The sequence below is a fragment of the Benincasa hispida genome, chromosome 10 (assembly GCF_027475165.1).
Source record: "Benincasa hispida cultivar pf3 chromosome 10, pf3_genome.v1.1, whole genome shotgun sequence".
In the NCBI taxonomy this organism is placed as follows: Eukaryota; Viridiplantae; Streptophyta; class Magnoliopsida; order Cucurbitales; family Cucurbitaceae; genus Benincasa; species Benincasa hispida.
This window is the reverse complement of record NC_143487.1, coordinates 2,776,258-2,797,511: the sequence shown is the minus strand read 5'-3', so window position 1 is coordinate 2,797,511 and position 21,254 is coordinate 2,776,258. Positions and strand designations below refer to the sequence as shown.

Here is a 21,254-nt window from a genome sequence, read left to right as displayed (position 1 = left end):
GAACCCAGAAGTGTTGGGCTCCGACTATTTTGGATTTGAGGAAAAACTTAATGGTAAGGAGGAAGGAATGAAAATGTTCTAAAAAACTCAAAAACACACCAAACTCTTCTATTGTTTTCTCATTGTCAAAGTTGACAATCTATAGCAAGAAGAAGAAACCTTTTCTTTTTCAACATGCCAAAATTAACCTACGCGGGTGGAGAGAAAAGAAGGGGAAGGGAGTTGTAACTCCCTCACTTATTATTAAAATAATAATTAATATAAATATAAATATGATAACTAACTTATCATATTATATATATATATATATATATATTAAATTATATGTTATATTAAATATAACATATAACCTATAGTTTTAATACTGTATCACATACAATATAAGTTGCAGTTTATCTTCTCTCTTATATGGCATTTAATATAAATCGTATTTATATTAAATTTAACAACTATGAATCCAATTCATAAAAACTATGTTTGAATATCATTCAAATATTTATTTCCTCCCATTAAGCTATAATGTATCAAATACATTATAACAATTATATCACATATAATTGAATCAACTTAATTATATCATATATAGTTAAATCCATCTATTGATTTGAATAATTCAAATTAATCAAAAAATTGATTCTCAATTAATCCTATTGAGCTACCAAGGGGACCTCATGGACCTGTGACTTGAAGCTCCAATGGTACATGAATGATTAATTAAACTCTTTAATTAAATCATTCACCATCTGTAACTGTCGAACACTCCACTAAAGACCGAAAACTACACTCTTCGCACTACAGATAAATTTATTTGTTCATTGGATATAACCAATCAACAGTACTATGACCCTTCACAAATTGCTCGTAAGTACAGCTAGCCAAATTACTATTTTGCTCTTGTAGTTACATCTAATTCTTTTAAGTATCACTGATCCCTCTAATGAACAATAGATCATAGTTCAACTATGGCTAAACCCCTCTAAGGCTAGGAGAGGATGTGGCGTCACATTGTTCAAGACTCAAAATCAGCTCTTAAGGGAGCAATTTATCTACTTACCCCTGTCTCAGGGAAAGAGTGAATTCCATCTTGTGTAGCTGTGTTCTCAACTCCCCAATCAGACAAATTCTCGAAATGGTAGGCTTGATGAGTCGGCGATCTGGCCATTCTCACCCATACAAATCAAAGGACCGCCCTCATAGGTAAAAGTTCACAACTCACTCAGGATTCAGGTCATGTTACCTATAGTCATCCTGGTGAAACGTAAGTCTATATTATGAACGATGTTATATAATGAGACTAAACATTTTGTGGTCCGGTCTTATACAAATTCCTTTGTATAGAATATCCTCGCTCACATGTCTATACATGAATGATCAGAATCAGATTATTTATAGCACTTTACAACAATTGTAACACCTACAAAGCGGGTCACACTCATAGTGTCACTAGGATAAGGTACCCAGCCTTATCCATCTACTACAGACCATTTAGGTTATCACTTAAACGTGATCCACCCGTATGTCTGTACATACATGTTTAAGTTACAAAAGATAACCTTGGATGTTAGTTTATTGGTTTGTGGTCAATACAACTAAAATATCATATATTTTATACCCAATGAATAAAATATCATATATTTTATTAAATAGACAATGAGTTTGTTCACTATTGTTTACAAACTATAAGACCCTACAAGATTTAGAGCATCAACCCCAACACCTACAATATATTTTAACAGTCATCAGTCTTGTAATAGTCGGAAGTGATTGTCGGTTGATTATCGATGATGATTTTTGTTAGAGTTTGAGTCAAAGGCGGTTGTTGGAGCCTAAAATTGGTCGCATGAAAATGGTATTGGAGTTGGACATCAGAGTTTGTCGTCAAAAGTGGTTTTTGAAGCCCGAAGTTGGTCGTGTAAAGGTAGTCGTCAAAGTTATCATCGTAGATGATTTTTGCTGGAATTTGTAGTTGAAGGTGGTTGTTGAAGTCTGAAGTTGCTCACATGAAGGTGATATTGGAGTTGGATGCCAGAGTTTGTCGTCGGAGGTGGTTGTCGAAGCCCAAAGTTGGTCATCGAAGTTGCTCGCTCGAAGGCGGCCATTGAAGGAGATTATCGTTGAAGGAGACTATTCTTTTGAGTTTTCGAAAAGGATGCTAGTTTTGTAAAGTGAAAACTTAAGCATGCTATTTTTGATAATTTTCCTCAGAATTGTCATCAGAGATGGTTGCCGAAGCCCGAAGTTGATTGTCAAAGTTGGTCACACAAAGGTGGTTATTGGAGTTGTCATCAGAGGTGGTTGTCGGAGCCTGAAGTTGGTTTCTCGAGTATGGCAACGATAGTCCTTAATATTGGCCATTAAAAATATTGGAATAAGGGAGAGTTTAGGTGAGTTTGGGTGAGTTGGTAAAATATACCAACTTAACTCCACCAACCAAATTGATAGATCAAACATTGAATTGGTATATTATATTAACTTACCTTAATTTATGTTGGTGAGCAAAATACCTTTAAGAGGTTTTTAATAATTAATTGCACGTACAGTCTAGGCACAAACAATACTAGGTCAACATAAATTTCTAATATTCCTTTTCATTTGAGTTATTTTCAGCGAAAAATTATGACCTTGAATGAATCAAATTTTATTTTATTGTATTAAATGATAAATTCAAATAAAGGCAAAAGTCAACACATTCACAAAAGTAAGTCCACAAAATACTTCAAATACCTTATTAAGTTATATCTTCTACGCTGCAAAAATGAGTACAATTTAATTGATATAGTATTTGTTATATAATCTTAACGTTAAAAATTTAATTATCCCACTCCACTTCACATATTATATATATATATATATATAACTTAAAAGATGCCAAAAATAATAAGCTCTAAAGTATAAAAAAGAAAACACACTCTAAATAAATTCAAACCAAAATACTAAAATATATGTTCAAGTGATGATAATTTAGTGATATGTATTAACAATTAATAGGTCTATAATTCAAATTCCCTAACTTTTTATTATACTTGATACCAACAAAAAAAAAATAAATAAATATAGTAAAACTGAATTATTTTGTCACATGTTTAGTAAGGCTTATTTAAATGTTTTTAAATATTCTTAAAACTTAAAACTTAAATAAATATCATTATTCTAATTTCTAAACAGTTTATTTGCAGAGCTAAAAATTAGTAATACTTATTCATATGTTTCTAATATTCTTAAGAATTCAAAACTAAATAATATTACTATTCTCAACACTATATTTGTAAAATAAAAAAGTACTATTATGAAAAAACTATATAGTATTAAAATTATAATTTAACTATATAAAACTAAATAAAAAGTAAACTTTATGCATTAAATGGAGTTTATCTTTATTATTATTATAGTGTAATATTATCTTTTAAAGATAAAGTATTCAAAGTAATCATACTTAAAATTTCCATGAAAAGATCATCTAAACCTTTTAAATAACGTGAAAAAAGAGAAAAAAATATGATAGACTTGGATACAAGAAAGAGAATGGCAAGGTACGCACGACAATTCTACCATGTACTATCATGAATTCATGATGGGACAAGTAAAGGTATTAAGTCAAATCTATGGTTGAATAAAAAAAAAAACTCATCCTCTAATAATGTGAGAGAACATTCAAAATAACTAAAAGTTAATGATCAAAATGTTATAACATTTAGGGTGACTAATTAAAATAAATGCTTATTAAACACCCATCAATCTAAAACTAACAATTAAACTAAATATAAACTAATTAGACTTATAATCTAACAATTCTCCTCAATCACATGTACTACATCACATTTCATAAATGCACATAAATATATTTACACATTCAATTTATTAGTCAAAATATCTAACATTCGTTTCATTCTTTAGATGAAAATATCTATCAACATATCATCGAAGTATTTAACATTGATATTAATATTATTTTCAACATATTTTATAAATATTCGTAAAATATTTAAAAAAATGTCATATACTCAGTCCAATAGGAATAATAATACTAATTACAAGATTTAGTTTGCTAATAAAATCAGCTTAATTATTAATATAAAAAAAAATTTATAAATTTTGTGGCTTATAGAAATATTTGTCGATATCAATATTTCATTAATATATTAGTAAAATTGAAATCTCGTTATTGATATTGACATCGATATTTTTATCTTTACATGTAAATTCTACTTGTTGATGCGGGAAATTGCATGTGGGCTTCTTGCATTCCTCCAACCCATTCGTTTGGTAGTCTTAGTTATTTTTCTTCTATATAACATTTTGAGCTCGGTGATCGCTCTGGAATTCAAAGGCTTGCCTTTTTCATTTTTGGGATGCACGATCCCCTATGGAACCCCTTGTTTTTCTTGGACTTAGAATTGTTTATGGACTTTAAACTTGTCTAGGACAACCCTCAACATTACTAAACGAGAGAAACATTACATTCTAATAAAGAAGGAAAAAATACATAATCTTTAAAAAACACGTTTGCCTATATTATTTGAAAAGTATTGATTTTTTTTTTTTTAAAAAAAAGTTTTTGGTATTTGAACTTTCATAAAAACTAAACTGTACTTGGTAACAATTTAATCCCTATTCTTACAAATTTGTAACAAATCCATCTATGTACTTTACTAAATAACGATATAATCCTTATACTTTACAATTTATAACGGAAAATTCATCAAATTCGAAGCGACATTTTTTATTATATAAGGACTTAGTTTTCATAGTTATCAATAAATTTGATTTTCAATCAGTTTATCAATCTAAAAATCTAAGAAAATTCATTAAATCATACTAATATTTATCACGATAGAGACTTAAATTGTTACAAATTGTAAATCATATAAACTAAATTGTTATTTATTAAAGTTCATAGAAAATTATTATAAATTTTAAAATAAAGAAACTAAATTATTAATTAGTATATTTATGGACTAAATTGTTAGTTTAGGACTAAAATATTTTTTTAAAAACAACAAAGTATTTATCTTTACATGGACTTGAAAACAAAATTAAAATGAAATAAGGCGAGGGCGATTTCTAGATGATTTGGATCGCCAGCCAACTAACAGCCGTGTTTTGGTTTTCACGCGTAGTTTTTATTACGGCATTGAACCAACGAAACGCGTATTTAAACACATGGAATCGGCGTTTGTTTGGTGCCAAAGAAAAGTTTGGGAAAAAAAAAAAGAAAAGAAAAGAAAAGAAAAGAAAGAACCAGTAAAAATAAATTATAATAATAAAAAATTCAATTAAATTAACAAAACAAACACGAGAGATAATTAATACGAAAGAAAATAAAGAAAGAACGAAAGAAGAGCAAAGGCAAAGGGAAATTGTCTGGAACTTTCCTTCCAGACCCAAAAGGAATCTCCTTAGAGCTCAACAAACCGCCCTCTCCCTTCTTGTCGGCTCTTTTCATTTTCTTCCTTTATAATCATTTTGGAGATTCCTTTGTTTTCCTTCAAACCCAACGCTTCAATCCCCTATTATTCTCCCTATTTCCTTCCATTTGATCTTCTTTTTTTATTCACTTTCTGCCGATTCAATCATCGCAAACAGGTAATTCTCTGACTGATTTTGGATTTTTTTTCCATGTTCTTCGTTTTCTGATTTGGAATTCGATCTGATTTTTTGTTGTTGTTGTTGTTGTTGTTATAGATTTAATTGAGATCGCAAAAGGATGGCGGAAGAACATAGATGTCAAGCGCCGAAGCTTTGCGTAAACAACTGTGGATTCTTCGGGAGTCCGGCGACTCGAGATCTCTGTTCAAAATGTTACCGAGATCTGGAGGTGAAGGAACAGCAATCCTCCTCCGCTAAACTCGCCTTAAACCAAACCCTAACATCCGCCGCGTCATCTTCGTTCGCGGATGCCGCGTTGTTAAATCCGAAACTGGCTTCATCGGAAGCGATTCAGCCTCTGGCGGAGGTGACGGAGACGAGGACCGAAGTGGTTCCGACGCCGGCGGCAACACAGCAGCAACCGAGCCGATGTACGACGTGCAGGCGGCGCGTGGGGTTGACGGGGTTCAAGTGCAGGTGTGGGATGGTGTACTGTGGGACTCACCGGTACCCGGAACAACACGGATGTGAATTTGACTTCAAACGGATGGGGAAGGATCAGATCGCGAAGGCGAATCCGGTGGTGAAAGGGGAGAAACTACAGAAGATCTGAGAGGAGAGAGAGAGAGGGGTAAAGTGGTCTTCTTCTTCTCTTTTCTTTATTCTTCTTTGGTATATGTCGCTCTCGCGTGTGCCGGCGCGTGGTGGGTAACCGAGGGGATGGGCCGTTTGGAAAATATTGGTGGTTGTATAAATATTCAATAATATGATCTATATTTTAATTTCCATTGCCAGACATGGTTTTATTGTTTGATCGAGACTCTTCCACATGAAAGTAACCATTGGAGACAGAATATTTATTTTTGAAGAGAGAGAGAAAAATATAATTTAATTTGTATTCAAAGTTTTGTTATCACTTTATTTCGAAAGATGATTGAGTCTTTGTTTTTTTTAATTTAAAAAAAAAAACAAATTTTTAAAATGAAAAAGGAGAAAAAAATTTAGTTGTTGGGTACCCATCTTGGTGCATCCCTAATTGACATATAAGAAAAATGGATGCACATAGACGGTACTTGAATCATTTAAATTATCAAAGGCTCCTAATTAATTATTAATCTAGTAAGATAATAAAAATAATAATAATCATTAAATGTATATTAAATTGAGAAGCAGTTAAAAATAACTTTTAAAAGTTTTCATCTTTCCTAACTGAATAGTTTTTCTCATCCCTGGATTTTTATACAGAAGGATTATATGTAATTTTTTTTTTCCAAATCTTAATACAATATCTAATCATCTCTAAATTTAAAGGAATTTTAGGGTGGATCAAATCTTCATTCATTATAGATTTTAATAGAAGAATAAGATATTTTATTATTTGCAATGAATCAAATTCTACAAAATATTAAGCAATTTGAATACATACGATATTAGTCTGGTTGAGATTTCACATGTAATCTTAGTCTAGTCGAGATCTCACCGCCAAACTCACAATAATCAATAGATAAAAAGAAGTCATCGATTGTTGTCGATTGTTGTGAAAGATGAAAATAATTAGACGTTGTTTTTAACAATTCCTCGTATATTTTTTTTAATTACAAAATATAAATATTAAAGAACATAAAACTTAATAATTAGTTAGATACATAATTGAAAAAATCACCGACAGAAGTGCTCTACATGGTCGACGTCGACCCAAGCTAGGAGAGCCAATGTAATGGTACATAAATTAGGGTTGAAATAAAGAGCTTGCCACAAGATTTCAATTTAGCAAGTGGTAACTTGAGATAAGATGAAATTAAAGCTCGGAAAGGGAAACCCTTAATTTGGGACCAACTTAGCATATATAGGATATATTCCACATTAAATATTCATACAAGCTTGGGTCATAGTAGTTATTATAATTTGAGTTATAGTAGTATGTGATTGGATGAGACTATTATAACCTACCCCACTCACTCGACATTGGAATATAAATAATTCTAATTCATTTTATAAAATATCGAAGATTTTAATATTCGTAGAAAAAAAGTGTCCTATATATCCTAATTAAAAATATTCAAGCGCTAGCAAATCTATTGAAATTTCAACTTTCTTTTTTCCCATTGTTGTACATTTGTGCTTCCCTTTGTCAGATAATATCAAATACCCTTCTAGTTTGCAAATTGGAATTAAAGTCATAATGTTAACTAAAATCACTACAAAGTATGTTTAGATGTTTAATTCAATTTAGCTAGACAATATTTTCACTAACCATGGAAAAGAAACAAAAAGATTGTCGTGATCCACCATCTTTTTAAATATCTAGAATGTATTAAAAAGAAACTCCAATTAGATGATAAGGATGGTGTGTTTTGGCCATTAAACCAAGCATGATGCATGGTATAATCACGATAGTACATTTGATATGTTATGCTATTATATTATGTGATTAAATGCTCACTTACTCTTTAAATAATTAAAATCACACACACTATTGAAACTACTTGAAAAAGTAAAAACTATTTTTTTAGCTTTATTGGTTTTTTTTCAAAGTATCTAGAATATATTAGAAAAAAATAACCTCCACAATTGAATGATGACGGTGTAATCTGGCCACTAAATCAAAAGCATGATCCATGATATAATCACGATAATACATTTGCTATATTTTAATATAAGTATAATAGATCTTACAATTTGATTGATTATTAAATCATATAGCTTTAGTACGAAATACATCTTCCCCAACATTTCTCTACTCTAAATGATGACTGCCCCAATAGGGGACTAAATATTGGTCTCAATCTCTTCCCCACATAAAATTAACGTCATAATAAATGGAAAAATATTTTTGCAATACATTTTAATAAATCTAACATAAAGTTTTTTAAGCGTATTATATGTGTAGATATTAATTAATTTTAGGTGTGTATAAGGTTTGAGAGTTCTTTCTAAAACTTATTTTACTAGGTCGCATATATATGTCATTTTATCTCTCTCTTCAAAATGTAAGGTGTGATATTTGACATTCAATACAAAAATATATTCGTCAATTTTTTGTTTTCAAATTTAGCTTTGACATCAATTTTAACCAAAATCAAATTATCTCAACAAAGCGAGTTTAGTTCCATTGGTATAAAATATATTTTTTTAATTTTTTCTGAAAAAAACAATATTCCCCTCGATTTCACAAAAAACTATAGCTAAAAGTGGGGAGGCCGATTCCTAAGCAATCGTCTTGTTATGCCAAAACAAGAAAAAAAATGAAAATACACAATTATTGTTCTTGTCGCAAAATTCTATATCCAGGGAATACTAAATATTTCATTATTTAAACGGATCACCACCAATAATTAAATGCGTAATTCATTAATTAATTCTATATTACAAGCTTTAATCGTACTCTTTCTCGTGATTTCCGACCAAACCCCCATAAGAAAACCTGCCACAAACATTATGCCCACTCAATTATAAGGTGCCACCTCAATTACATAACAGCTGTTCGTTAATTCGATTGGGTTCTTTTCAAATTCAATCAAATTGTTGGAATAGTAAATATTTTTAACATGAATAATTCTTATTAAATAAATAAATCCAACCAACATTTAAATTAGATTGACTTGAATTACTTGGATAAAAGTAAGTGAAATATTAACGAGTAAAAATTGTATTTGAGTTATTTTCATATATTGAATTAAGATTAATAATTTAATTTCAATTTATATAATGAAAGTTTTATTTCAAAAGTATTAATTTTTTTTAAAGTGGTTGGGAAATAAATGATCTAAAAATTATAAAATTAAAATAAATATTGTATACATAACTATATCATAAGTAAAAGAAAGAATTTTTTTTTAAAAAAATTAATAATAATTTTGAGTTGGTTCGGATTGATTATAGTTATTTTAAGTGGAGCTATGAACTAACCCAATTTATAATTCCTTTTTATTGGAACTATATCCAATTCAAGTGAGTTGATAACTCAATTCAAACCATATAGATTGAGTTGAGTTGATCAAAATTTTCGAATTTTTTGAACACCGTTGGAACACATGGAATATAAATTTCGTATTTTACAAAATAAATTAAATTCTATTTAAGGCATTAAAAAAGCTCCAGAAAATTTATTGGATTGCAGTCTTTAGATAATTAGATGAATAACTTTGGGAATAGATAAGATGTGATTTCCACCTTTGAAAACGTGGTGCATCATGACCAGAGGCGTGATCTGAACCGTCTGATGTAAACACCATAAAAAGAGGGAACAAGAAAAAGCCACGTGGAACCATCCACATGGTTACTGACGTGTACAGCGCCGCACATTATAATATCTGGGTGTATATAAAGGGTATAATAATGGCCGGAAGATCGACGGGCAAAATCCCGTCCGAAAAACAATGCTTATGATTCTGAACTTTCTTTGCATCTCATAGTTCCTCAATGGAAGCGGCGGATTCATGTTAGGGTTCGTGATTCTGGTTTGAATCTTTTGGTTTTGTTAATGGTTTTTCGGATTCTGTGTCTGCCCGTCACTGTTACTTAAACTCCCCGATCTTCTCTCAATGCTTTGTTTACGCTTTAATGGTGGAACCGACATTGAGGTCTAATTCTAAGTTCTAACAGCAAAATTTGTAGTTCAGTTACTTGTAGTAGTTAATTAGGAAACCGCTTGCCTCTGCTGTTTCTCGTAGATCTTTTCTGGTGGTGTTGTTCTTTGAGGCCGTTCTCTTTCAGGGAGGCATGTTTTGTACGTTCTTACTCTGATTTCGCTTTTATTTGGACTCTTTGGATGTGCGGTTTTTGTTTCTTACCTACTCTTTTCTAACATCGTCACCGACGAGATTGCATTCTCATTCAGTGTTTGTTGCTTTTTCGAAATCTCTAAGCAATCACAGAAATTTCGCTTTTCGGATTTTCTCTGAGTTCAAATTGGATGCCGAACTTCCTGGGAATCGATCTGAGACATATCGGTTCAAGATCTGTTCAATCCATGCCCGGTTTCATTTAGCATTACCCCCAATTGGTCCGTCGCAATGAAGCGCACGGTCCGTCCGGTGTTCAGCGTGCTGCTGTTCATTACCTTTACCGTCACTCTCATTTGCCGCCTTATCTTCCGTCGTGGCCTCAGTTCCATTGAGTTGGAAACTAATGTAATCGCTCCGAGACCTCCAGCATTTGTGTTCAATTCCACACTGCTGAACTTCGCTTCGGTTGATCTCGGAGAGGCGCAGTCGAAGCGAGAGATAGAGCAATTATTGGAGGCCAACTTTGGTGGTCCCAGGACGTACAAGACTTATGCTACTTGGCGAAGGTTCAATCAATATAACAAGAAAGAAAGGCCCCCAAATAGCTTTCCAGTGACATTCCGGTCACCAGCTTTCTACCGACATTGGCTGGATTTCAGGCGAGCGTTGAGTAGCTGGGTGAGAAAAAAAGGGTTTACGACGGATATAATGCCAGAACTGGTAAGACTCGTCAAAGATCCATTGGACAGATACAATGGGTCTGTGGGTTCAGATCAAAGATATTCATCATGTGCCGTCGTGGGGAACAGTGGAATCTTATTGAACAGTGATTATGGGAAGCTAATTGACAGCCACGAGATTGTTATTCGATTGAACAACGCGAAAACAGACAACTATGAGAGCAAAGTGGGATCTAAAACCAGCGTTTCTTTCATCAATAGCAACATCTTGCATCTTTGTGCCAGAAGAGAAGGGTGTTTTTGCCATCCTTATGGGCCAAATGTGCCAACAGTCATGTACATTTGTCAACCTGTACATTTCATGGACTACACTATCTGCAACGGTTCCCACAAATCTCCACTGCTGATAACAGATCCAAGTTTTGATGCTCTGTGCTCTAGGATTGTTAAGTATTACTCTGTCAAACGCTTTGTGGAGGTAACAGGGAAGTCGTTGGAAGAATGGAGCTCAGCCCACGAAGGTCCTTTGTTCCACTATTCTTCTGGCATGCAAGCCGTTATGTTGGCCGTAGGAATTTGTGATAAAGTAAGTATATTTGGATTTGGTAAATCGGTTTCAGCAAAGCATCATTATCATACAAACCAGAAAGCTGAACTGGGTTTGCACGATTACGAGGCAGAGTATGCTTTCTATTATGATTTGATTGCTAGGCCACAGAGAATACCTTTCTTGTCGGACAAGTTCAAGGTACCTCCTACGGTTTTATATCAATGATTTTGATGTAAATTGGACAAATCAATGATTCTGATGATTGATAAGATTACTCGCTTCATTCTTTTTTGGTATATAGTTGTTCGCTAGGCTGTCCATTAACTGGTCGCAAAGAAAAACTTGTTCTTTAGTGCTTCCGGTACTTCTTGGGCTATCCTTTGTACAATGCTTTATAACCAAGCACATGATAGATTAAATCAACCATGAACAGTTATCAACAACGAAAACTTAATACCCATTCAAATGCAAGGGGATGAATGAATGAGAGAGATTGATTCTAATGTCAACACTGTCGCTCTGTCACACCAAAAGTTGGCGACCGTAGTTTTATAACACATTATATTGCTATTCAGATTTCCTATTTCAAACTAAGCTGACCTAACAAAGACTGGAAAAAAGCACCACAGAAACCAGATTAGAGATCACTATATCTGTGCATTATGAAGTGAATCAAACACTCACAACACAAAAGAAGTGCAAAAGGGTTAGAGAGATAATGTAGCCCATGCTTTAACAAACACCGCTCCAGTTTCCTTTCATTCTTGTGTGTCCATCACCGCATCTTTCTCCTCGTACTTCAACCCCACCAAGAACCTTATACTCGTCTGCAAGAAAAAATGCCATTTAAGAAAGAATTTAGCCGACTCCACCCGTTTTGGTGGTTCTCCTCTCATTTAAGACTTCTTATCAATTTATTTCACGAGGAAATAAACGATATGCTTGAACAACGTTCGTTCTTTTCCTCTGTTGTATTATATGAAGTTTCCTTCAATGTCTTACCTGCTTTGGGTCATAGACGGCATACTCATTGTATTCAAGAGGGCTATCTTTGTGCTCTGAAGCAATCAAAGAGCCACAGGGAACTCCAATATCATCCTTCCAAACAAAGTGTTCTGATTCGTCTGTCTTCTTTCTACCCAAGGCTTTTACTCCCACCTTCTTCTCCTCCAGTGATTTCGTGTCCTGTCCCAGCCACTTGCAAGTTAATTCAACCTCCTACTGTACATAGGAAGGACGTTGTAAAATCAAGTTCATAACACACTACCTCAGGTAAGCTTGTTATCTCTGTTGTCTCTTCCCCAAGAGAAACAATGGCTAGCACCAAAAACCCTTCTGGCCTGTCTACGGCGGTGAAGCCGTAACGAGCTGCCTCTGCTGCAGCATCAGAGCACACGATCGCTCGGCCAAACTACAAAGCAAAGCAAATCCTCATTGTTGTACGTTTTGATGTTTAAAAGATAATTTTTCTTGCAAGTACCATGTAACCGGGAACTGGAAGTGAGCATATTGCTGGCAAGAAGCCTTTATGCAAGTGCCTCAAGAGATTTGAACTTCGAGTACCTGCAAAGAAAGAAGGAAATTTAGATGGAACAACATGATCGTCGTTGAAATGAATGTAAGTAATGGGATTAAGCCAACCCACCACACCACAAGAGGACTTTATTTGGTAGTTTCTTCATCTCTTCGTAGTTGGGGAGAACTGCAGATTCTACCGAAAAAATGTTGTCAATGCTCACCCCATATTCCTGGTAAACACATTCAAAAAACAAACTCTAAGAATTGACATGTTTTAAAATATGTTATCAAGTGCTTAATTGAATGCCAGTTCTTACAATGTCTCCAACTTTCACTGGCTCATAGGTTTTCTCAAGATAGTTTGCAATCATTTTATAGTCATCAGAATCCTTCTCTAGAAGTGAAACAGAACCACCCAGTTTCTCATATCGATCTGAGAGTGGATCTTCGATGGTAGATCTGCTCATGTCCCCAACGAGATGTGAAGCCACTGTTACATCTCGAACACCCTCCAACACCGCCGCAGCCTGGATAATTAGGCGGCTAAGATGACGATGAACCAAAAAGAAAAAGGTCTAGATGGGGGCTTAGCTTACATGTTCTGCAATTTCTTGATAGTCCTTGAAGATCAAAGGTCTGGTAGAGTGCATTAGAGTGAACCATCTATTACTATAATCTGTCCAAACAGCTTCAGACTTGAATCCTGTTTCTTTCATTGATTTCACTTTCTCTATGAATTCCAGAAGGACCTCTTCACCTGCAAAGGTGTTTCCTCTTCAGCACCAAGGAGAACGAAAACTGGAATAAAGAAAAGGCCAAGAGGAGCTTACATCTCTCCAGGTGAAATTTAGACAGCATCCCCATCGGGAACTCCGGAGGGTCGTGCCCCATCTCCATGAGAGCGTACCTGGAGCCGAAGGACAAAGGTGTGAGATCAGTCACAGGGAACAGGAAGGGGGAAGGAGATTGCACTTCTATCCGTTATATAAGTGGAAAGGCCTTACTTGTAAATCTCTTGGCTGCACAAAACCTTCATAAAGTTTGCAACCACTGGCTCAAGCTTACTGTGAACAGTTGCAATTCCTAGCTGCCTAAGACCAAGCCCTCCATGTCTCACATCTACGCCATCATCCTATAAAGTATAACCATCACCACAAATTAAAAAGAAAACATGTATATCAAACATCACGTGACGACCAACTCATGATCAAATGTGACTGAAAAACTAGGATTATACCATATCAATGGGATGGAAAAAAGAGCGTTTCTTCTCAAACTTCTTCTCCCTTTCCCATGGCTCGAATTCATTTCCGGTTATTTCCTCAAATAGCCTCACAATTTCCTTCACAGCATTTCCCTCATTTTCCCATTCCTCTAACCTTTCCTCCGCATTGGGATCATCACCAACTTTTCCTTTCTTATAGAACAGACGCAAGTTTTTATCAGGTACTTTGATCAGTTGAGTAATACAATACCTACAATAAAAGCTCGTGGATAAAAATGAACTGGAGAAAATTAACGAATAAGGAAGTTTCTTGAGAGAAGTTCGGTATGCTACTCATTGAGTCCTCGGCCTTGATCACAAAGTGAAAAGGCACAATTATACAAGACCCCATCCTTCTCAAATATCTCTCCACCTTGTTCTTGTAATTTAGTATCCTTGTGAACCCCTCTTTTTCCATATAACTTGAGCTGCACAATATATGTAGACATAAAACCGGTAAGAACTTCATATATACACCTACAGTTTGTTCAAAATTATATGCATACTTCTGCTGTGAGGGATTCAAATGCCTCTTCAGATGGATCTTGTTTGTCCCAAGGGATCCCTTTGCCTTCCACAGCGAGATCCGTTGCAACATCATAAGCTTCCAATGGCTGAGCTTCTTGTTTCTCAATGCTGTCAAGCAGCCAAGCTTCTCGTATGATCCGTATCCCTCTTTCACTGAAAAAGATAACATTGGTGCTTACTGAGAGAGCAGGACGTTTGAAAAACATTCATTGTACAGTTAGCTAAATTCTGATTTGCAAGGGAGAGAACTAAATATTTTCTCTAATTAAGCACTTTGCTCAGTCTTAAGACCACATTTCTCAATGCCCCTTTTCTTATGACTGTGCATCTTGGTTTTGGTCTCTGGTTTTAGGACCTGTTTGGAAAGACCCTCATCCACTGTACATTCCTTAGTATGAGAATTCAAAAACCAAACATTCCTATAAACTACGTTTATCTTTGGTAGTAGGGAAGAAACCCACACTGCTTCTGCAACTTTGGAAGATCCACCGCGCTCTCTCTCCGCAGGAGAGACAACCAAACAACTGACACCTGCAAAGATTTGTTCATAAACACTGCCAGTAATAACAGTGTAGGCAACAATTAAGGACTTGACGAGAAAAAAGGAACAAAGGACATGTACCAATAACAGAATTGTTGACAGTCCCTCCATGCTTCTCAATTTCTTTTCTCCAGTAATGCTGAGGTAATAATCATTGGAAACTTGTTAAACATAATGATAAAAACTCGTGCCATGAAAGCTCACCCTCAATCCACGCACTTACATGAGTTCTTGAAAGACGACCAGAGAGTGAAATTGTCATTCCGGAGAATGGTTTATCCGACTGTCCAAGATTTCTCTTAGGACGTTGACCCGGATTCTGATACTTCTTTATCAACTACACCACAAAGAAAGGAGAGTTCAATGAAGAAACAGATGATGATGTTAAGCTATGTAGAAAAGAAAGAAACAAGTGAGGAAATGGAGGGTTACATCTGAAACAGGAGAATTCAAGACTGATTCTGGTAACTTGTTGGCTTCATTTTTCCTAGATGGATCCTTTGTTTTGAAGGTACAAGTAGACCATTCACTTAGAAATCCATTGCAAGAATAGCGTTTCCCATCAAATACCAATTTCCCACTACAAACTGGGCATTTTTCTAGCGCACCATAGAACAGTAAGTCTTGACTGTCAAATGTGAGAACAATCTCAGAAAGATACAAGAATGAAAAAGAATGATTCAAATGTGATAAGGGTAAAACTGTATCGATGTTATACCATTTAGAAGCAATTTCATAGTCAGGGCCTGTAGAATCTTGGTCATTCATTTGCAAAATCTCCTTCATTTGATCAATAGAAAGACCATCTCTAGTAACTTTACAGAACTCTTCAAATTCATCTGCAAGGTCGGCTTCAGATTTCCCATTGGGCCGGCCATTCTCATCTTCAGACTTAACTTTCTTAGGCGATTGTTCATTTTCATGCGTCTTGCTCTCTGCCTTTTGCTTCCTTGTCATTATCTTTTCTTCTTCACCAGCACCATGAGCGTGAGAATGAGATCTCGTATCATGAACCTTCAAAAGTTTTACACAAACTTAGCACTAGCGTTTCCGTTTCTGGCTCAAAACCCATCACCCTTAGCTCAATTTTTTCTTTACATTTCTTCAATAACCTTTCAATTGTATTTCCTCAATTTTCTTGAAGTGTCATTTTTTTTTCAAGATTTCATATATTCTCAGCAACTGGTGACTAAAGCAAGAAAGAGCTTTGCAGTACTACCATGACCTTTTGCATCAGATGGACAGCAAACCAACATCCCAATCATATTTGCAGGTACAAAAGTTGGTTTTTATTTTGGTTTAAACTTCTACAAGTTTTTACCTAAGTAAATGCAACAAGTAGATGATTAAGCTGTAAAACAACTGAGAAAGAACATATGAGAGAAACCAAGAGGATCGAACCTTCATCTTTCAGTTTTTCTGTCTCTGTTGTAGGTGAACACAGATGAGCTCCCCAACAAAGAAGCCAGTGAAAAGCAAAACAATCAAATCCAAGTTTTTCAACTAGCTGAGACTGAGAGACCATTCCATGGATTCCCCTTAAGATTGCAAACACTTAATGACAGAGACAACTCTTCCAAGATAGACACGTCCATGCTTGTTCTTGACTTCTCTGTCATATTAGTAGAATTCCATGTGTTAAGTGGCACCTGGGTGGCTGCCACGTGTCCAATTGGTTGCCTTTTGAAAGCCTCCGCCATTGACAGGTGGTGAACGTTAAAACTCCTCATGGGTTTGGTTTCCTTTGTCCCTTCTGTAATTCCTGCTCATTAATTTGTTGATTGAGCCCTAGAGAGAATGAGAGCCAAGAAGGAAATATGCAAAATATTTCATTTCATTCCAATTCAAATGTAAACTGAAAGCATGTTTTAAGATAGGGAATAAATGGGAAAGAAAGGAAGCCATGGGTTGCCTCACAGATGCTTAGATTGACCTTTCAATCTCTGTATTTTCTTCATTTTGTGCTTCTGATGTCAGTTAGGACTTAAAGTGAAAAAGAAAATTATGGGCTTACTCATTTTTTTGGTGATATATTTAAATAGCCTTCTTCCTTTATAATAAAAATTATGGGCTCTCATTTTTTTGGTGATATATTTAAATAGCCTTTTTCCTTGATAATATCTTTATCATAGTTGAAAGAGCCTCATTATCTGTGCTAAGTCCAAGATTCTGGACTAGATTTTCTGAGTCATTAATTTATTAATAGAAAAATTATAAAATTAAAATACTATTTGTCTCCAAAAAAAAAAAAAAAAGAAAGAAAGAAAAAAAAAGAAAAGAAGAAATATTGTTACTCTCATCACTCTTGTTTTGAAAATGTTGAGTCAAACGGGTGTATTACCTTTTTAATAAAAAAAAAAAAAAAAAAACTCCAAAATTTAGAGATTTTTTTGGATGAAAAAATATTTATAAATAATAGTAAAATATTTCGATCTATCTATAATTGATCGCAATAGATCATGATAGGTTATTGTGTCTATCATAATTTAGATAAATATAAATAGTTGTGAAATTTTGTTATATTTTTTATTTGATTTACTTTTAATTCTAAAGATGAGAGTGCTATTTTTGACTCAGAATATGAAATTAATAATTATGGAATGAAATTAATAACTATGGAATGGAACCCTAAAATCTTTTAATATTTTTTTATTTGATTTACTTTTACTTCTAAAGATGAGAGTGTTATTTTTGACTCAGAATATGAAATTAATAACTAGGGAATGGAACCCTAAAATCTTTTAATATTTTTTATTTGATTTACTTTTACTTCTATAGATGAGAGTGCTATTTTTGACTCAGAATATGAAATTAATAACTATGGAATGGAACCCTGAAATCTTTTATCTTTGATTTTCTTTTTTTCAAATCACACTTTTAGAAGGTAGGTTTGTTTTACTCATTTTCTAAGAATCTTTCTAACCGAGGGTGTTTAGAATAATTTTTAAGAACTGTTTAGAAGAAAACCCATTCTCTTAATTATAATTGTCCAAATATTAAGAAACAAAGATAAAAACCAAGCTTGTAAGTTTGAAATTCCATCCTGTGATAGGTGATTGTAATACTAAATTTTGAAATCAAAGAACAACCAAGAAAAACGAAAAATAAAATCTAAACATTTAATGCATTTCTACCTTGAACAAAAACAACAATAATAAAAATGAAGGACGAGAATATTACCAACAAATGTCGATTGTTATAATTGATTTGGTAATCAAATGGAATTGACAAATTTCCCAAACCAGAAAGAAGCTTTCAAAATGAATCAGATCCTAAGAGAAAAGAAGCAAAATCCCACACTATAAAGAAAGCTCATTACCATTATACAACTATATGTGACTAAAAAGAAAACATGTGTAATGTAAGAGACTTATAATATATAGTTTTTGATACAACCATTACTTGGTGTAAAACTTTTACATATAAAACTTTCCTCAAAGTGACAACAAAACGCAAACCCTTTTCCCCTCTACCAAGCCATGCTTGCTATCCTCCTCATTGCCCTCAACTTTTCTGTTGGTTTCTGTCTCTTTTCAGGTTGTTTTCTCTGCATAATCTACAATGAAAAATGTAAGACAAACACAATAATCTCATAAAGCATATCCAAACAGACAATCCAACAAGAAAAACCTCAAAAACTCGGCTCGAGGTGCTTACCTCTTGCTTTCTATTCCTTTCAGATTCAGCCTGCACAATTCAAGAAATGAAATTAGTAGAGATGATATAATGAGTATTAGCATATAGAGAGTTGCAATACAGAAAAACTTCACCACTATTTGCTTTAGTTTTATATTCTCTTCTTTAAGCTGATTCAGTTCCACTTCCAACTCCACTGTGTATGCCTGCAATCGAAACCGGTAGCTCGATGATCGAACGACGACAACAACTTGAGTTCATTGTAGTTTACAAATGTGTCAATGCATCAACGATTTAATTCAAATTTACATTAGACAATCATATGAATCATGGTTTAGCTCAAATGAACTTCATATATGCTGTATTAAACCTGTTTTCTAGCCCGAGATCGAGCAGCGGACTCGCGATTCTTGATCATCCTGCGCTGTCTCCGCTGCACTACAACTTCGGCAGGACCATCAATTATCCTTCTCTTGTTACTAGGCTCAACCCAATCAGTCATCAAGCTTTGACATTTCTGAATTGAGCTGTTATCAGATGGCTCCCCAACTGATTGGATGAGCATTTGATAATTTGAAAAGCAATTCCCCGACATATTTCTGATTCTTGCAGCATCACTATTCTGTCGATAAGACAAAGACAGCCCTAATTTTTCCCCAACCCCAAACCCCAAATCCACCATTGATCTGTTATTCGCAGAACATAACTGTTGCTTCATTGAAGCAGAAGAAGATGCTTCTTGAACCACTCCAGCTTTCACCAAGAAATCTTCCAAAGTCATTTCCCCTAAAGCTTGCTGACTTTGGCAAGGATTTTGTTGAACATTAATGAACTTTTGGTGATGTGGGTGTTGTTGATCTTTATGAATCTCAGACCAAATTTCATCCACAGTTTTTCCACAAAGTGGAATTGGGATGGAAAAAGAGCCCTGGCTACAAAGGTTTGGCCTTGAATTATTGGCAACCAAAAAAGAGTGATTTTGAGGTTCATTTTCTTGTGATTGTGAGTGAAATTGGGTTTGAAGATCTTCAACATTCCATATATTAGCAAGAAACTCATCCATACTCATACCCCCAAAATTTTTCCCACTTTTGCACTGGATTTCATCAAGTGTCAGTGATAAAATGGACTCATGTTTGTTTGCTTGTGTTGCTGTTGCTGCTTCTGCCTCTGATGTCATTTGGACAATTGCCATATCTTCCAATTGGGAATTCTCCATTTCTCCAACATTAAGCAGAATGTTGTGTTTTGATTTGAATTGCTTAAAAAATGACCCAGAAAAATTATGCCTAAACAGCTCCAAATTGGCAAATACACTGTAGAAGAACCAGAGACAGAAAAAACAGAGAAACCATAGTTTAGAAAAAATTTGAAAAAAAAAAAACCAAAATCCCAATTGAGATGATGGATTTTCCCACTCAGTCACATCCAATTCAGTGGAAATAATACCCAAAAAATGTCAGTCTCTGTTCAAAAGTTCAATGAAGAGATTCAATTCACAGTGAAAACAGAGACCAAATTCGAAATCCCTGCATGCAAGCAACCGTTTGAAAGAAGTTGAAAGAAAGAAATGAGATTTACCCAAAAACGATGATAGAAAATTGATGGAAAACATAAACCCATTTAGGAAGTGAAGTTACCTGTGAGAAGAGAAACCAAAATCAGAAAAAATGGTGAAACAAAGGAAGAAAAAGAAGAAGAAGAAGAAGAAGAAGAAGAAGAAGAAGATGGAAGCGGAGTAAACAAAGGGAGATGCATGGATGTGAGTTTATATATGTATAGGGGAGAGGAATTTGGTATTTGATTTTAATGGAGGAACAACTTTTTTTCCTTCAAAAAGTAGTTTCGAGGCGAGAAAGAAGGCTCACAGACTTGAAACTAACTGCCATTTTTCTCACTTCATAAGTAATAATAAACCTTTAAATTCAATTATATATTTATATGCTTTGTTTTTTTTTATATAAATTGATTAATGATTTGAATATAGTCGAGGTTTAAGTTCCTATGAAAATTTTAATTTAATTTATACAAGGACTTAGTTTTAGGTTATTATAATTTTGAACTTTTTTTTTTTTTTCATTTAGTTTATTCTAATATTGTTGAGGAATTGAATTTTCTATCATAGGAACATGTCATGTCAATTGCCACTAAATTAAACTTACATAAACCAATGTAATATTTTTATTTCATTTTTTTTGGGTTCAATCCTTTCTTAATCTGGTCC

General features: G+C 34.1%; 4 protein-coding genes and 1 long non-coding RNA gene across 10 annotated transcripts; 3 read left to right on the top strand and 2 right to left on the bottom strand.

Annotated features, from left to right (window-relative positions):
- The first annotated feature begins 5,133 nt into the window (after positions 1-5,133).
- LOC120087627 (A20/AN1-like zinc finger family protein) lies at positions 5,134-6,380 on the top strand. Its single transcript, XM_039044466.2, has 2 exons — positions 5,134-5,583; positions 5,683-6,380. Exon 2 carries the CDS (start codon positions 5,705-5,707, stop codon positions 6,197-6,199), a length of 495 nt encoding a protein of 164 aa, XP_038900394.1. The 5' UTR covers positions 5,134-5,583; positions 5,683-5,704; the 3' UTR covers positions 6,200-6,380.
- A 3,558-nt stretch (positions 6,381-9,938) lies between these two features.
- On the top strand, positions 9,939-17,312 carry LOC120087824 (Glycosyltransferase family 29 (sialyltransferase) family protein). Of its 3 annotated transcripts, none has more exons than XR_005484703.2 (3): positions 9,939-11,741; positions 16,557-16,667; positions 16,829-17,312. XR_005484703.2 is itself a non-coding variant. In XM_039044743.2 (3 exons), exons 1-2 carry the CDS (start codon positions 10,602-10,604, stop codon positions 16,616-16,618), a joined length of 1,185 nt encoding a protein of 394 aa, XP_038900671.1. In that variant the 5' UTR covers positions 9,939-10,601; the 3' UTR covers positions 16,619-16,667; positions 16,829-17,312. The 3 variants fall into 3 exon arrangements, 2 of the variants coding, with proteins under 2 accessions (XP_038900671.1, XP_038900670.1); XM_039044743.2 differs by having other exon boundaries at positions 16,574-16,667; XM_039044742.2 differs by lacking the exons at positions 16,557-16,667; positions 16,829-17,312 and adding an exon at positions 13,805-14,059 and having other exon boundaries at positions 9,945-11,741.
- LOC120087823 (poly ADP-ribose polymerase 3) lies at positions 12,020-16,933 on the bottom strand. The gene is made up of 18 exons (XM_090306222.1): positions 16,796-16,933; positions 16,113-16,408; positions 15,827-16,022; positions 15,618-15,731; positions 15,476-15,533; positions 15,315-15,384; positions 14,832-15,006; positions 14,620-14,753; positions 14,299-14,536; positions 14,066-14,193; positions 13,892-13,968; positions 13,658-13,818; positions 13,379-13,588; positions 13,189-13,291; positions 13,024-13,106; positions 12,811-12,954; positions 12,546-12,728; positions 12,020-12,370 (listed from the first exon to the last, which is right to left on the bottom strand). Exons 1-18 carry the CDS (start codon positions 16,799-16,801, stop codon positions 12,302-12,304), a joined length of 2,445 nt encoding a protein of 814 aa, XP_090162348.1. The 5' UTR covers positions 16,802-16,933; the 3' UTR covers positions 12,020-12,301.
- LOC150033044 (uncharacterized) lies at positions 13,160-13,633 on the top strand. Its single transcript, XR_016524096.1, has 2 exons — positions 13,160-13,294; positions 13,407-13,633. It is a non-coding gene; the product is annotated as an uncharacterized LOC150033044 (long non-coding RNA).
- Positions 17,313-18,570: 1,258 nt separating the features above from the next.
- DPBF2 (Basic-leucine zipper (bZIP) transcription factor family protein) lies at positions 18,571-20,797 on the bottom strand. Of its 4 annotated transcripts, XM_039046679.2 has the most exons (6): positions 20,671-20,797; positions 20,480-20,559; positions 19,401-20,346; positions 19,165-19,236; positions 19,052-19,081; positions 18,571-18,950 (listed from the first exon to the last, which is right to left on the bottom strand). In XM_039046679.2, the coding sequence occupies exons 3-6, from the start codon at positions 20,247-20,249 to the stop codon at positions 18,864-18,866; spliced, it is 1,038 nt and encodes a 345-aa protein (XP_038902607.1). In that variant the 5' UTR covers positions 20,250-20,346; positions 20,480-20,559; positions 20,671-20,797; the 3' UTR covers positions 18,571-18,863. The 4 variants fall into 4 exon arrangements, with proteins under 4 accessions (XP_038902607.1, XP_090162349.1, XP_038902608.1 ...); XM_090306223.1 differs by lacking the exon at positions 20,480-20,559 and having other exon boundaries at positions 20,671-20,773; XM_039046680.2 differs by lacking the exon at positions 20,480-20,559 and having other exon boundaries at positions 20,612-20,724.
- Positions 20,798-21,254: the final 457 nt, after the last annotated feature.

Coding starts and splice junctions, on each gene's coding strand:
- LOC120087824 (XM_039044742.2), top strand. CDS start 10,602: ATGAAGCGCACGGTCCGTCCGGTGTTCAGCGTGCTGCTGTTCATTACC. Junction 11,742..13,804: donor TCTTGTCGGACAAGTTCAAG/GTACCTCCTACG, acceptor TATGAATTCCAG/AAGGACCTCTTCACCTGCAA.
- LOC120087627 (XM_039044466.2), top strand. CDS start 5,705: ATGGCGGAAGAACATAGATGTCAAGCGCCGAAGCTTTGCGTAAACAAC.
- LOC120087823 (XM_090306222.1), bottom strand. Junction 14,754..14,831: donor TTGAATCCCTCACAGCAGAA/GTATGCATATAA, acceptor TATATTGTGCAG/CTCAAGTTATATGGAAAAAG. Junction 12,955..13,023: donor TTCCAGTTCCCGGTTACATG/GTACTTGCAAGA, acceptor TTTGCTTTGTAG/TTTGGCCGAGCGATCGTGTG.
- DPBF2 (XM_039046679.2), bottom strand. CDS start 20,249: ATGGAGAATTCCCAATTGGAAGATATGGCAATTGTCCAAATGACATCA. Junction 19,237..19,400: donor GATCTCGGGCTAGAAAACAG/GTTTAATACAGC, acceptor TTTCGATTGCAG/GCATACACAGTGGAGTTGGA. Junction 19,082..19,164: donor TAAAACTAAAGCAAATAGTG/GTGAAGTTTTTC, acceptor TGAATTGTGCAG/GCTGAATCTGAAAGGAATAG.